The sequence below is a fragment of the Carassius gibelio genome, chromosome B21, assembly GCF_023724105.1.
Source record: "Carassius gibelio isolate Cgi1373 ecotype wild population from Czech Republic chromosome B21, carGib1.2-hapl.c, whole genome shotgun sequence".
Lineage (NCBI taxonomy): Eukaryota > Metazoa > Chordata > Actinopteri > Cypriniformes > Cyprinidae > Carassius > Carassius gibelio.
The window spans coordinates 15656109-15672438 of NC_068416.1; the positions used below are offsets into that span (position 1 = coordinate 15656109).

Here is a 16330-nt window from a genome sequence, read left to right on the forward strand (position 1 = left end):
ACATTTAATAACGTTTATTTAACAAAAACACACACATAGTGTATACTGCTTCAAACTGTTTATTTGCAAATCAAATAACATTCTACTTAAACCAGCAACACAACGAGCAGTAATCAGCAGTTTAAAGCAGAATTTCAGTCATGGCATACAGTTGCTTGAATCACCATCAATACTGTTCTTGTTAGCTCAGGCTTCTCTGATGAAAGTAATTATGAGCCTTTTTTGGATACAAAGGGGACATTTTCATATCTTTAAAATATTATTCAGTATTTATAGGACATCATTTATACGGTGTAAAGGCACTATGCCTCGCTCTGTCTCTGAAATATTAACATATTTACATAAATATAAAACAGAACAAAAATACAAAAAGGCTAACCCCGGCCACCTCTCTTTCTTCGCAGATTCCAGGCACTTTCCTGTAATCTCAAATATCTGATAGTTAACATTTGAAAGCCTGCAGTGATAATGCAATTTATATGTACGAAATGTAACATTGTGCTACGGTCAAACTCAAGAGCTGTAATTCCACCACATTTATACCATACAGTCAAATCTTCAGTGCAGACTCTTAGAAGACAGGTTCAGGTACATACAAAAAAAATCATAATCTCTTTAAATGTTAAAACTGAGAGCTCTTAAAAAAAGACGTATTGAATGACATCTTACTGTGTATCAAACAAGCAAAACACTTTGGTCCTTGGAGAAAACTGAAAGTCTTTTTTACAGAACTTCATAAAAGAATGCATCTAATGTATGTTTTAAGGAAACTCTTTATCTTAGATAAAAACAATCTCACAGCGAGGAAACAGAAGAGATCAAACTCCTTTCTGCTCTATACTCGCATACTTTTACTGCTGCTTTCTAAAGATTCATAACAACATTCACACAAGTACTCTTGACAGTCAAGATTACCTACTTCTCTCTATTCACAGCAAAAAAAATTCAAATTATAATTTTGGTTCATCGAAATAAAAAAGTACTCTGGCAGAACCTACTTTAAAGTAGGTGAAATGAACAAAAGGCTCCTCCGTCACAGTGAAGAGTTTGTCTGCTGGTAAAGCATTTGAATGGGTGTCTGTTCTATGGCAAGACCTCTAAAAGAGATCAGAAATCCTGTCCTCCCATCTTCTGTATAGTTATGTTTGAGTAATACGGGTCTGGACAGGACTTTCTCAATCTGGTTCTCCTTACGATGATCCTCCATGTCCTTTCAGGTTCATTCTGCTGTTCAGCTCATACAGGATAGAGTAAAGGTGGGGCGGGACTTTCATAGGGCACTAAAGCACCATCCTCTGCACACTTGAGTTACAAATCAATGTCATTTCATTTTGGCACAGACGTCTCCATTTCCTTAGACAACTTCTTGCTGACTTTTGTTAGGTCCTGTCGAGGAAAATAGAGAGAGTGAGCTTAAAATGGTGAGAAACAGATGTGGTACCAGCTGTATAGATGTGTGCAGTACCCTCTTTGCCCATTATCTTCTTCTACCCAGGCCACGATCTTCCCTTCCCAGCCAGGCACCACTGCGTCATCCTGGAACACCTGGGAGAAGCCATGGGTCCTTTTTATACATTATATGCAACATTTTATTTTGATACAAAAAAAAAAACAATTAATTCATGTCATTCCAAACCATGGCATTTTCTTTGCTGTCTGTGCAGGGTCAGAAAGCTCTCATATTTCATCCAAAATATCTTAATTTGTGTTCTGAAGATGAAACAATGTCTTACAGATTTGGAACAACAAAAGGATTAGTAATTAAAGACTGAATTTTGACTTACGGGTGAACTATCCCTTTTAAAGTCCCTACTGTTCAAAAAAAATATTTCAAGACCCCCTCATAATTGAAAGTTTGCTGCGGCCCCCTAATGGGCCCTGGCCTTCTGGTTGAGAAGTACTGATTTAGATGCTTGAATGTAATAAGAAAATATCTTGTTGACTGATTATGTGGCAATACCTCTTCCTTTACAGTGCCAAACTCTGGATCCAGTGCTTTAAAATGGTACCGATAATTGCCTTCCCGATCAACAGCAGCCTTGAAGTCTCGCAGGGTGACCTCCCCAAGTCTGTTGACGTAAGACAAAGAAAAATCTCATAGCACATACAGTATGTGACCCTGGAACACAAAAACAGTCATAAGTCGCTGGGGCATATCTGTAGCAATAGCCAACAATACATTGTATGGGTCAAAATTATTTTTATTTTATGCCAATGATCAATAGGATATTAAGTAAAGATCCATGAAGATATTTTTTACACTTCTTACCATACATATATAAAAAACAAATTTTGGATTAGTAATATGCACTGTTAAGGAATTAAATTGGACAATCTCAATATTTTGATTTTTTTTTTTTTTTAAATGGTTGTATAAATGTTTAAATATTATTCTATCCTGTTTTTGCGGTCCAAGGTCAAATATCTAAAGTATACTACATTATAATGATTAAAGGCTAAATATCCACCCAAGTCGCATATATGTATAATATGTGTTATCCCTGAGAGTCTGACTGACCTCTTGGGGATGTTGACCATGAATGGTGTGATTGAGCGGTCAATGAAGTACAGGACTTTGGTGCATGGTGATGAGTTTAGCGTAGGGCTGCTCTGAGAATGAGCCATTTCTGTAAAAGAGCAGAGGAGATTATTCACTTTAGTAGTATTTTAAATTAGCAGCAATATTCTTACTGTGAAGCCTGACAAGTAAAAATTATATTCAATATATTTAAACGTTTATGTCATTTCCTCTACTGAGGTGTTTTGTAAGGTGTCCCAGTAATGCACAACGAAATCTAAACAACATAACAAAATTGTCACAACACAACGCATAGGACTAATTTTATTATTGTGCTAATTATACTGTGTTGCGACTTGTTTCCATTGTGTTGTGGCTTGTTTTTGTTGTGACTTGTTTCCATTGTGTTCTGGTTTGTTTTTGTTGTGTTGTGACTTGTTTCCATTGTGTTGCGACTTGTTTTTGTTGTCGCAACTTGTTTCCATTGTGTTGTGGCTTGTTTTTGTTGTGTTGCGACTTGTTTCCATTGTGTTGTGACTTGTTTTTGTTGTGTTGTGACTTGTATCCATTGTGTTGTGACTTGTTTTTGTTGTGTTGTGACTTGTTTCCATTGTGTTGTGGCTTGTTTTTGTTGTGTTGTGACTTGTTTCCATTGTGTTGTGGCTTGTTTTTGTTGTGTTGTGGCTTGTTTTTGTTGTGTTGTGACTTGTTTTTGTTGTGTTGTGACTTGTTTCCATTGTGTTGTGGTTTGTTTTTGTTGTGTTGTGACTTGTTTCCATTGTGTTGTGGCTTGTTTTTGTTGTGTTGTGACTTGTTTTTGTTGTGTTGTGACTTGTTTTTGTTGTGTTGTGACTTGTTTTTGTTGTGTTGTGACTTGTTTTCATTGTGTTGCGGCTTGTTTTTGTTGTGTTGCGACTTGTTTCCATTGTGTTGTGACTTGTTTCCATTGTGTTGTGACTTGTTTCCATTGTGTTGTGTTGTGACTTGTTTCCATTGTGTTGTGACTTGTTTCCATTGTGTTGTGGCTTGTTTCCATTGTGTTGTGGCTTGTTTTTGTTGTGTTGCGACTTGTTTCCATTGTGTTGTGACTTGTTTCCATTGTGTTGTGTTGTGACTTGTTTCCATTGTGTTGTGACTTGTTTCCATTGTGTTGTGGCTTGTTTTTGTTGTGTTGTGACTTGTTTCCATTGTGTTGTGGATTGTTTTTGTTGTGTTGCGACTTGTTTCCATTGTGTTGTGGCTTGTTTCCATTGTGTTGTGACTTGTTTCCATTGTGTTGTGGCTTGTTTCCATTGTGTTGTGGCTTGTTTTTGTTGAGTTGTGACTTGTTTCCATTGTGTTGTGACTTGTTTCCATTGTGTTGTGTTGTGACTTGTTTCCATTGTGTTGTGGCTTGTTTTTGTTGTGTTGTGTTGTGACTTGTTTCCATAGTGTTGTGGCTTGTTTTTGTTGTGTTGTGACTTGTTTCCATTGTGTTGTGGCTTGTTTTTGTTGTGTTGTGGCTTGTTTCCATTGTGTTGTGGCTTGTTTTTGTTGAGTTGTGACTTGTTTCCATTGTGTTGTGACTTGTTTCCATTGTGTTGTGTTGTGACTTGTTTCCATTGTGTTGTGGCTTGTTTTTGTTGTGTTGTGTTGTGACTTGTTTCCATAGTGTTGTGGCTTGTTTCCATTGTGTTGTGGTTTGTTTTTGTTGTGTAGTGACTTTTTTCCATTGTGTTGTGACTTGCTTTTGTTGTGTCGCAACTTGTTTCCATTGTGTTGTGGCTTTTTTTTTTTGTGTTGTGGCTTGTTTCCATTGTGTTCTGGTTTGTTTTTGTTGTGTTGTGGGTTGTTTTCGTTGTGTTGCGACTTGTTTCCATTGTGTTGTGGCTTGTTTTTGTTGTGTTGTGACTTGTTTCCATTGTGTTGTGGCTTGTTTCCATTGTGTTGTGGTTTGTTTTTGTTGTGTAGTGACTTTTTTCCATTGTGTTGTGACTTGCTTTTGTTGTGTCGCAACTTGTTTCCATTGTGTTGTGGCTTTTTTTTTTTGTGTTGTGGCTTGTTTCCATTGTGTTCTGGTTTGTTTTTGTTGTGTTGTGGGTTGTTTTTGTTGTGCCGCAACTTGTTGTGTTGTGACTTTGTGGCTTGTTTCCATTGTGTTGTGACTTATTTCTGTTATGTTGTGCACATTTTATTGTGTTGTGCCATGTTTCTGTTGTATTGGGGCTTATTTTCATTGTGTTGTTACATGTTTTGTGTGTTTCGGCATGTTCCTGTTGTATTGGGGCTTGTTTTTTTTGTGTTGTGCACTACTGGGCCACTGTACTTTTGGGATTAAGATGTATGCTTACTTGAAGTAGGAGGCCAGGAGTCTCGATCTGAGTGAGAAGCTTTATGACCTGGAGATTTGCCTCGGGTCTACAAAGAAACAGACTGATTTGAGAACAGAACGTAGATCAGGTGCAAAACCTTCTGTGTGAGAACGGATAAACATTCACCGTACCCTCCTCTCCTGTTTGTGGCGTGTTTCCAGGTCATGGAGGCGATCCATCAGGCTGGCCACACCTTGCTCAAGGGTGTCCAAAGTGTGATGCTGAGGGTCGTGACCTCCAAAGCTGTTCCTCAGACTACGGAGAGCATCTCTTACTAACTGCAGCTCCTCAGCCTACAACACACACAATTACATATATCTCTATAGATATAATATAAGATAATTGATGAAAAAAAAGTCTTCAGGCTTATTTACCCCATGTTGTGGTTTTGATGGTGTGATGGGTGGGTGTGAATAGCCGTTGTTTTGTGGGCCATGAAGCTGAAACAAACAACAGGGTGTGTTTACTTGAAATGTTGAGGAAATAATGTAAGCACTAAACATAATCTGCAATGTGTGAAAACACACAGCTGTGGGGAAAATTGTGTATTATTTATAAGCCTGTTACCTCCTCTGTCTCATGGCTCATTAACTCTTTGAGAATACTTTCCTTGTGCTCCAGCTCTCTCTGCAGGCAAGTCTGAGAAACACACAAACAATCTCATTCACACTCAACTGTTCTATAAAAAGTAAGTGGAGAAGCCTTCAGTTACATGATGAGGTAAACAGATTCATTATTAGGGCTCAACAATCAGGATATCTTTTTTTTCTGCTGGGGCGGTCGGGACTATACCTGCATACTTTTATATTAAGATTCAAAAGTATTCACTCTCAATTTAACATATATATTACATTTGCAATAATAGCTGTACATTATATAAACAACTAATGACTAACTATCCTGCATTTCCATTCCCATCATGCAGTTCTCCTTCACAGCTGCTGTGCTAGTCGAGTCTACAGGGCTGTGTTTGATGTGGTACCTGCTGGCTGCTGCTGTCTGTCAGCTTGTGCAGTGTCTCGTCCAGCTTCAGCTGCTGCTGCTGCAGAAGTCGATCCTTTTGGCCCAGCTCTTTCTGTACAGCATAAAGACAGTCATTTTAAATATATTTTAGAAATAGATGTGGTATAACTACCAAAGCTTTATGATGAACATTAGCATTTGATTGGAAAAAGCATTTTTAATGTGTGGAATTTTTAAGACAAATTATCTACTCATTACTTAAAGCACAACTACAGTCAAGCTACCCTTTTGAAAAAAAGGTAGCTACACAACAAGCTACTAATAAAAACTAAAGCTTAAAAGTAATGCATTTCTAAATGTATAAATATAAGATAATAGTTTTTTAACTTAGCAATGAGAACAAAATGATATAATATTGCACATACAACAAAGATCTCAATTAAGGTTTCAACAAACATTAATTACTACTGGATAACAATAAAACTAGAAAACTCTGTTATTTATATAGAAACAACCGAAAACTCTCATGAACAGAAGAATTAGAATACATACAATATATTGTGGAAAAATGTTTGGATTAAAAATTATTATACTTTGCAAAACAAGACATGCCTTATATTCGGCGAGAAGCCTGTTCCGCTCCTCTAGCTTCCTCTGTAGCTCGGCCTAAGAAAATAATATACACACATAATAATTGACAACTGTCTCAAATATGGTATAACCGAATTAATATGCACAGTATAAAAACAAAAGAAGTCAGGTCTCAGTTGCATGCGCTCACATTTTGTCCTGCCAGCTCGTCTTTGGCCATACTGGTGCGCAGGAGCTCCTGTTTGAGCTGCAGGACTGAGGACTCCTGCACAGCCATACGCTGCTGAAGAGCATCCTGAGGGATGACAAAGCACAGTCAATCACTCTAAACTCTGATATATCACTTTTTCTGCTTTATATCAGTCTGAGACTAATTATATTATATTTTATAGGCATGTGGAGATTGGAGGTGTGCAAGACTTACTTTCACCCCCTGCAGGTTGCGAGCCTCCTGTTTGAACCTTAATAGCTCCCTCTGCATGTAAATATAATATAAATAAACAAAATAACTCTAAAGACTCTACAGCATAGATTGGTTATAAAAAATACAAATAAAAACATGACTCGACAAGATCAGCCCATAAATAAGTGACTACATAGTTTGTTCAATCAGATCAAAACTAACACACAGATTATGTATTATCATAAAATAGTCAAACGAACTGAAATGATATTTAAAAATACATTAATACAGTATAGGAGTCTCTTATGCTGCATTTACTACAAAATATAGTAAAACTAAGAACTAATATTGCAATTCAAAATATGTTTTCTATTTTAATATATTTTAACATTTATTTATTGAATATGTATTTATTTATTTATTTGTTCCTGCAGTAGCAAAGCTGAATTTTTAGTGTCAATTATGCTGATTTGGTGCTCAAGAAACATTTCTTATTATCAACGTTGAAAACATTTGTGCTTTTCAATATGTTTGTGGAAACTGTGATATAGGATTTTTTTTTTTTTTCAGATTCTTTGGTTAAAAAAGAACAGCATTAATTTTAAATAGAATTATTTGGGAACATTATAAATATTTTTACTGTCAATTTTGATTTAATAAATCCTTGATGAATAAAAGTACTCAATACTTTCCAGAAGACATATCTTGCTGGCATCACACTTTTGATTGGTAATGTAGTGCTGTCAAATGATTAATTGTGATTAATTGCATCCAAAATAAAAGGTTTCGTTTACATAGTTTATCTGTGTGTACTGTGTATATTTGTTATGTATATATAAAGACATACAAATACATACAGCATATATTTAGAAAATATTTACATGCATACATTTATATTTATATACATTATATCGTATATAAATATATTGAATACATATACGTAACATTTTTATTAAATATATAAATGCATGTGTGTGTATTTATACATAATAAATATACACAGTGCACACACATTATGTCAACAAAAACTTATTTTGGATGCAATTATTTGCGATTAATCATTTGACAGCACTAACATAGGTAATATTTATATTAAACATATTGTTGGATTTATTTATCCTGCTGTAAAAACTAAATCCTGCATCAATATCTCGCCACACTCAATAAATGTACAAAACTAAAACAGCCCAGAACAAAAATACCCACCTTCAGTTCTTGACTCTCCTCCATGCTTTGGTCCAGGCGACTTCGTATTACAACCTGTAGCACCACAACAGATGAGAGGGTTATTGCTACTTCAAAACAAAACCACCATAACTACAGTTCACACAACACTAAATCCAGAAAAAACTAGTTCACACGACAACCTAGAAAAGAAATGGAAGAGAGAAACCGACAATGTAGGAGAGAAGGAGAGAAATGGATACCTGCGTCTCTCTCACAAACAAAGCAAAGTTCACTGAGAGAGTAACATGATCTGCCCTGACAGAGCTTAGTGAAAGAGCAGGAGAGAAGGAGAGAGATGGGGGAGGGAGGGGCATAGGAAGTCACATATTATCAAGAGGGAGGGATATGAAGGATATGGAAGAAAAGAGGCCAATTTGGGGTAAAATACAATTGGGATAGAAATAAAGATACACACCAGTTGCTGCTCGGCATTTTCAACTCCCTCACCCAGACTGAGCGACACCTCCTGCTCATCCTCGGGTAATGAACCATGGAGAAGGAGAGCCTATAAAACACACAAAAACATCTGTTAGAAGTCTCTAGAAGCAATTCAAACTAAATTAGGAGATGATATATGTTAGTGTCACCTGTAGGCTAGACACCATTTTCCGCGCCTCCTGCATCTCCCTCTCCAGATGCTCCTGCTGCTCACACAGTTTGTCCTCCCAGGCGCAGCCATCAGCTGGACCATCATGCCCTGAGACAATGGCCTGGTCACACAGGGCCAATTTCACTGTGTCCTCTAATGGCAACACAGATTGATCATGACAGTTTTATGTGGATGAGACCATCAATGTCCAACTGACTAATTGAAAGTAATCAATACCTGACTTAATTGTTTTCTCCCTGGACAAGGTGTCTAATAGTCCTGCCTTCACGTCTGTTAGGCTGACCGAGTCTCTGGAAGTGTGGGTGGGGCTTGATGAACTGAGACTGTGGAAAAATACAAAAACATACAGTTACTGATATAGGGCTGAACATTACAGTCCAAGTCAACTTTTGATTAGCACATGGCTTTTTATTGTACTGTATTTTACACACACACACACACACAAATATATATATATATATATATATATATATATAGAGAGAGAGAGAGAGAGAGAGAGAGAGAGAGAGAGAGAAGGACCATGTGATATTTCAGTTTTTCTTTTTTAATAAATGTGCAAAATGTCAACAATTCTGTGTTTTTCTGTCAATATGGGGTGCTGTGTGGGGTGCACATTGAGGAAAAGGTGTACGCCGTCAAAAGTCTCACCTCAAACACATTGGCCAAGGAGGAAAACTTATTAAAAATGGCAAATATCCACCATGGCGAAATATCGGTCGACCACTAATAAAATTGTCATAAAAGTAGTCCATATGCTCTAAGAAAATTGTTGTCATGTGTAGGAAAAATGCTGCGTATACACTCTTCTTTAAGTCTATAAGGAACAACATGAGGCTGATTAAATGATGAGAGAGAGTTCATTTTCGTTTGAACACCCCTTTAAATGAATTCCACTTTTGCCGAATTGTCATGGAGGTGCTTCAAGAGCGAGTTATAATATCACAAAGACAGATGCTTTTGCGGTTTATGTTTATCAGGTGCTGCATCTGGTTTCTCAGTAAGGCAGAGCAAGATAAAAATAAATAGTCCTGAAGCAAAGGAGGATGGTGCCTTTTAAAACCAGTTGCCATGGAGACCCTTTGCAGATATGAACAGCCAAGTCTGTCAGAATCTGCTCTTGTGTTTGATCTGATGCCCTATCAATAATGCACTGTTAATCCGTTTCAAAGTCACAGGATCATGAGCAAATGTCTTGCATGCATGAAAATTATAACACCTTTAGTTTTGAAATTTGAAATATGCAATACAGAGTTTCTGTATCGCTGTCAAACATATGTTTTTAAATATAGTGTATTAAAAATAAAGTCTCTTCAATGACTCATTGCTTCAAAAAACAAATGTAAAATTCTAAAAGCAAATAACATCAACTGAGGTTGAATTCAAGTCTCCTGAGGGTACACGATTGTTTTATGTAAAGAAAAGATTTCATTTAGGTGTTTTTTCACACATGAACATTTGAACATGAACATATAAAGAGCACAGCAAATATGGTAAAATTAGGGTGAAAAAAGGTGCACATTTTCCTGACATTTTGGAAAAACTTTGGACAGATTCTGGAAATTTTCCACCCCTTTTATATCGCATGGAATCGATCTTACTGCTATAGATATTGTACCTCAAAGTGATGATATTACAGACCATTTCCTTGTATCGTGCATGCTGCGTATAACTGATATTAACTATATGTCGCAGCGATACCGTCTGGGCAGAACTATTGTTCCAGCCACCAAAGAAAGATTCGCAAATAACCTGCCTGATCTATCTCAACTGCTATGTGTACCCAAAAATACACATGAATTAGACAAAATTACTGACAACATGGGCACTATTTTCTCTAATACATTAGAAGCTGTTGCCCCGATCAAATTGAAAAAAGTTAGAGAAAAACGTACTGTACCATGGTATAACAGTAATACTCACTCTCTCAAGAAAGTAACTCGTAGTCTTGAACGCAAATGGAGAAAAACTAACTTAGAAGTTTTTAGAATTGCATGGAAAAACAGTATGTCCAGCTATAGACAGGCTCTAAAAACTGCTAGGGCAGAGCATATCCACAAACTCATTGAAAATAACCAAAACAATCCAAGGTTTTTATTTAGCACAGTGGCTAAGTTAACAAATTACCAGACGCCACCCGATTCAAATATTCCACCAACGTTAAATAGTAATGACTTTATGAATTTCTTCACTGATAAAATAGATAACATTAGAAATACAATAGCGAATGTAGATTCTACATCATCTAACACTTCAGTTTCATCCATCGCACCCAAAGATAAACTGCAGTGCTTTACAACCATAGGACAGGAAGAGCTAAATAAACTTATCACTGTATCTAAACCAACAACATGTTTATTAGATCCTGTACCCACTAAATTACTGAAAGAGCTGTTACCTGTAGCCGAAGAACCGCTTCTCAATATCATTAACTCGTCGTTATCTTTAGGTCACGTCCCAAAACCATTCAAGCAGGCGGTTATCAAGCCTCTTATTAAGAAACCAAAACTAGATCCTAGTGTACTGGCAAATTATAGGCCTATTTCAAATCTTCCATTTATGTCTAAAATCTTAGAAAAAGTTGTGTCTGCTCAATTAGCACCTTCCTGCATAAAAATGATCTGTATGAAGAATTTCAGTCAGGTTTTAGGCCCCACCATAGCACAGAAACTGCACTTGTTAAAATTACAAATGACCTGCTCCTTGCGTCAGACCAAGGCCGCATCTCATTTCTAGTCTTACTTGATCTTAGTGCTGCGTTCGACACCATAGATCATGACATACTCAGTTACAAATTATCATTACTTACCTATAAGGCCCTAAATGGTTTAGCTCCTGCGTACCTAACTAGCCTTCTACCACGTTACAACCCATCACGCTCCCTAAGGTCAAAAAAACGCTGGACTTTTGGTCGTTCCTAGGATAGCAAAGTCCACTAAAGGAGGTAGAGCTTTCTCACATTTGGCTCCCAAACTCTGGAATAGCCTTCCTGATAATGTTCGGGGTTCAGACACACTCTCTCTGTTTAAATCTAGATTAAAAACACATCTCTTTCGCCAAGCATTCGAATAATGTATCTTTTTAATTGTGAGTGTAGTTGCATCTGATCAAAGGTGCATTTTTATTCATTAGCTTGGGTTAAACTAATTTTACTTTGTTGGATCAGCAGCTATGCTAATCATGTCTGTATTTTGTTTCTATGTTTCGCCACGGGATTCACATCCTGTGGTATCTAGGATTTACACAAGCTCCAGTCTGGATCCAGAAAACCTGAGAAGAGCCTGACCCCTCAGAGGACCCCAGATGATGCTAACCCTGAATCAACAAACAGAACTAACAATTATTGCTAAATGTGTGACTGAATCATATAATAACTTAATTAATAATATTGATAGTTCATCGTCTAGCTGACTACGTCTTGTATTATTATTATTATTTTTTCTAAAATCCTGTTAAATGTGCACAAACTACTAGCTACTACTAAATATTGTAGAAACATAATTTTCTGTAAAGTTGCTTTGTAACGATTTGTTTTGTAAAAAGCGCTATACAAATAAACTTGAATTGAATTGAATTTGCAAACCTAAATTAAATAGAAATGATACCATACTTATGCATCAAATAAGCATATTTGAATTTCCATTTTCCATATTTGCATTATTTACAATGACTTTGTGAACTTCGTGAAGTGTCCAAGTTTTGGATTAATGGACTTTCGATGGAGGAACAGAAATTTCCTTATGTTTCATTAAATATATCTTCATCTGTGTTTTGAAAATAAACTGTCTCATGGGTTCGGAATGAGAGTAATTAATGAATGTTTTTTTTTGGGTGAACTAACTCTCTAACTCTTGTTGTTTGTAGTCTCATATTATAAAAACTAATTTCAGTAATTTCAATTGAAATCCCTGCGATCAGTGTTTCGTGTAAAGTGGAAAAATTCCCCATGCTCATATTCAAACTGATCACGTGAATTTGCAGTGCTGACCAACAGAAAGCTGCTTGGTTTGAAATTGACTTCTGTGTGAAAAGTCACTATTGAACCCCCCCCCCCCCCCCACCCCCCGCCAAACAAATTTTTTATAATGTGCACCTTAACATGATATTTATTTGTAAGAAGGAAATTATGAGAACTATGATTAGAGAGTATATTTCTGTCCATTTCAGTTTTCCACATGCATTAGACTACTAGTGGAAGAGTGAAAGCTTGACACCACAATGTGTCTCAAGGCCTGAAGTGAAGGACACAGATCTAAACTAAGCTCATGATGGGTCAATCCAAGTGCAGCCCTGGCAGCCCTGTCTGTGAAGGGACAGCAAAAGCTTGCAGCTTCAACAACACCACTCTTTCTCAGTCTGCTATCTTGATGCATGCAAATTTGAACCCTCCCATATCAACTGTCCTCCAATCCAAGTCACATAAATAAAAGGACAGTCCCGCACCCTTTGACACAAATGACCTTCAGATTAGACAGAGTGGGACAATGCTGTCATTATCAATACTGGACTTATATATTGGGGAATAAATCCCATCCACCTCATTGGTTCCATTCAATTACAGTGACATTTCCACTAACACACAGAGCAAATGGATCCCGCTTGGGTGACCTTTGGAGTATTCATTTTTATTTTCAGACAGATTAAGGCCAGAAGTTCTTCATGCCAACACAAAAAGACAACATAGGCCAAGCATATCATTTCTGGACATCTCCAAACATTTTTGAGCTCTGTAAATGATTTGTGTTCTATGTGATGGATGAAGACAAAATGCTAAGGCTGATCTGCTCTGTCGTTTTAACAAAGCAACAATGCTTCTTCTCGAAAGAAACAGAGCGCTTGTTGTTGTCTTTTTTTTTTGTTTAGTGTGTATGTTGTGATGGCTCTCATTGTCCTAATCCAGGCTGTGGAGCGCAGAGATCCTGAAAGAGAAGGCCCGTCAAACTCCACATTACTCTCTTTGTTTTATTTTTCTCACGTTGTGGGGAGGGGGAATTGAGGGGACTGTTCTCTTTCAAAACCAAATCCAGACCCCCTCCTGTTTGTGATCCACACAGACACTAAAGACCCTCACTTATTCAGTTCAGTTTCCACCATTTCTTTCTTCTTTCAGTGCTGCGTTTGCCAAAGAAAATCACCACAATTAATAGATGAACAAAGAGTGAACTGAAACTCGTGATCTAAACTAAACTGGAAAAACCCCTCACAATTTATTAAGAGTTCTGTACTAATCTTTAAACCCTGGTCTAAAACAAGACTATAAACAATGGGCCTCATTCACGAAACAGACCTTCCTGAAAACTCTCCTCTGGATTCACAAACTTTTCGTAAACATCCAATTTGATAGTTAAACGTGTCTGTTAATGAATTTCAATCATTCATAACTAGGGTGCTTGTGCACGCTCATTCACAATTAACATAATCCCTGTCTATGAATTACAGCTCGGCAAATTGCATGTCCAGGAACGCAGTGGAATATTCTGGTCTACTTTCTCAGGTTTGGCTCCAGTATACTGCATAAATGCAAAAAAGACTAGTCCATATGCCTAAAAAATAAATATTCAATAATATGTTACCACCCAAGAGTTTTTAGCCAGCTGAAAATATGTCAGACACTCTTCTTAAAATGACCGGCTGGTGGGGCTTGAGAACGCTTTGGTGGCACAGCGTTTTTCCAGCTGAGACGCTTTAGTTGCTATGGTATGGAATATTAATGGTGGAAACGTATTAGCCTACTCGTATCTAATTTTTAAGAATTTACTTAATATAATAAAGCAGTAACAAGTAATATTGACTTCTCCATCGTTGTAGGCAGTTGTTGTACAAGTAGGATATTTAAGTATTTGTCCGGCCCCTCCTCTATTTACGGCTGGGTATATAGTGACAGTGATGAGCGCTGCCTTTTACAAATGATCAACTCAGCTGCAAAAAAATTAATAAAATAAAATAAGAATCATAATTTTTAAAAAATATAAAAAATGTACACATAAAAAATATATATTAAAATGAGGACAAAAACAAATTAACTTACTATTGTGGCAGTGCATCAAAATTCAGTGTCATCAGTTTGCCAAAAAGAACAGAACATTTAACGCACCATTTACGCCAGTCTCCACATTTCTACAATATTCTGATCCCTAGATTTGACTCAAGTTATTCTAACACACTTTACTGTTCAAAAGTAAGGGGTAAGTATGATGTTATTTTATTGAAATTATTTTATTAATCATAAGAGATTTTAACATTACACACACACATATAAAAATAGGGATGCACAATAAATATCGGCCAATAATTCATGCAAATCCCATCAGTAAAGCCAGTTCTCTATTCAGAGGTAAATTCCCCGATATTTTAACCCATTTACCTGAGCCAGGTAAAGTAAGGATGCACAGATATTAATTTTTTTTTATGATTGCTAATAACCAAAATATTTCTGATAATAAAATACTATATTATTTTGTAAATAATCATTTTAAATGCTGAAAAAAATGAAAAATAGATATTAACTTGAGATTTGTTCATTCGTTTTTTTTTTTTTTTGTTTAGAGATTAATTCAAATGAGTGTGAATTGACAGTGACAGTGAAGGAAATCTGTATGTAAAATTAGAACACATGAACATGCATAATTAAATATCCAATACAGGGCAAAACAGATGCATTTTAAAAAATATGGTACCAATATATTGTGCATGCCTTAAAGTCCAGAACTGGTTACACATGGATGCTTAACAAAAGTATGATCAAGAGAAATGAAGCTTAGCAAGCAATTTGACAAGACACTTAAACAAAGTTTACCTCGAAAATGAAAATTCTGTCATCATTTACTCACCCTCATGTCATTCAAAACCTGTATTTGTTTTCTTATGTTGAACAAAAAGATATTTCGAAGGATGCTGGTAATCAAACAGTTGATGGTCCGCCAGTGGGGACCAACAACAACTGTGGTTCTTCAAAATATTTTCTTGTGCGTTCAACATAAGAAAGAAACTTAAACAGGTTTGGAACGACATGAGGGTGAGTAAATTACAATTTTTTTATTTCTGAGGTAAACTATTTCTTTGAGGCCTGTTCACACCAAGAATGATAACTAAAGATAACCACTGCAAAACGATAACTATATTAACGTCCACACACAAACATTTTAAATCCTCAGACTCAATGGACAATGGATTCTGACTTGTCAGTGTTTTTAACATACATCAGCTGGTAAAATTATCATTCCGAAAGTGATTCCAAAGATATTGTTCCCCTGTGCTGTTATATTTGTGGTGTAGACTTCCCTTTTCTCACAGAATTAGAATTATTTCAACTTTATAGTTATAATTATTGTTATTTTCCTTGGTGTGAACTGGTCTTTAGATGTCAAAAACCTCAGATTCAGTTTATGGTTTAACTAGCTGCCCAGAGGACATGAAATCTAACACATTCAGCACTGTCCAGCTAAAGCATTTCAAAAACATTCTTTAATGCTGAAACATTCTTTTTTTCATAGCAAAGATGGATGGAAAACGACAGCTAGAGAATGACTGATTCCACTGGGATGGAATCAAAGTGAATCCACAAAGCGTTCTTCTAGTTATAAATAAAGATCCGCTATGGCTGTTTTCTCTGGATGAAACACGAGCCTGTGCTAAGATACTTCCTATGCAAAGTGTTCTCACCATTCTTT

General features: G+C 36.4%; 1 protein-coding gene across 3 annotated transcripts in view; it reads right to left on the reverse strand.

Annotated features, from left to right (window-relative positions):
* Positions 1-43: 43 nt before the first annotated feature.
* LOC127985798 (dixin-A) overlaps positions 44-16330 on the reverse strand; it is a 30910-nt gene continuing 14623 nt past the window's right edge. For all 3 annotated transcript variants that reach the window (XM_052587963.1, XM_052587961.1, XM_052587962.1), the window contains exons 6-21: positions 8880-8986; positions 8641-8795; positions 8469-8558; positions 8033-8086; positions 6848-6898; positions 6614-6718; positions 6445-6498; positions 5852-5944; positions 5437-5508; positions 5244-5309; positions 5001-5162; positions 4849-4915; positions 2519-2627; positions 1961-2069; positions 1466-1545; positions 44-1386 (exon numbers count right to left, since the gene is read on the reverse strand). In XM_052587963.1, coding sequence (XP_052443923.1) covers positions 1380-1386; positions 1466-1545; positions 1961-2069; positions 2519-2627; positions 4849-4915; positions 5001-5162; positions 5244-5309; positions 5437-5508; positions 5852-5944; positions 6445-6498; positions 6614-6718; positions 6848-6898; positions 8033-8086; positions 8469-8558; positions 8641-8795; positions 8880-8986 — 1381 coding nt within the window. In that variant the 3' untranslated portion in view covers positions 44-1379. The remainder of the gene's footprint in view (positions 1387-1465; positions 1546-1960; positions 2070-2518; positions 2628-4848; positions 4916-5000; positions 5163-5243; positions 5310-5436; positions 5509-5851; positions 5945-6444; positions 6499-6613; positions 6719-6847; positions 6899-8032; positions 8087-8468; positions 8559-8640; positions 8796-8879; positions 8987-16330) is intronic.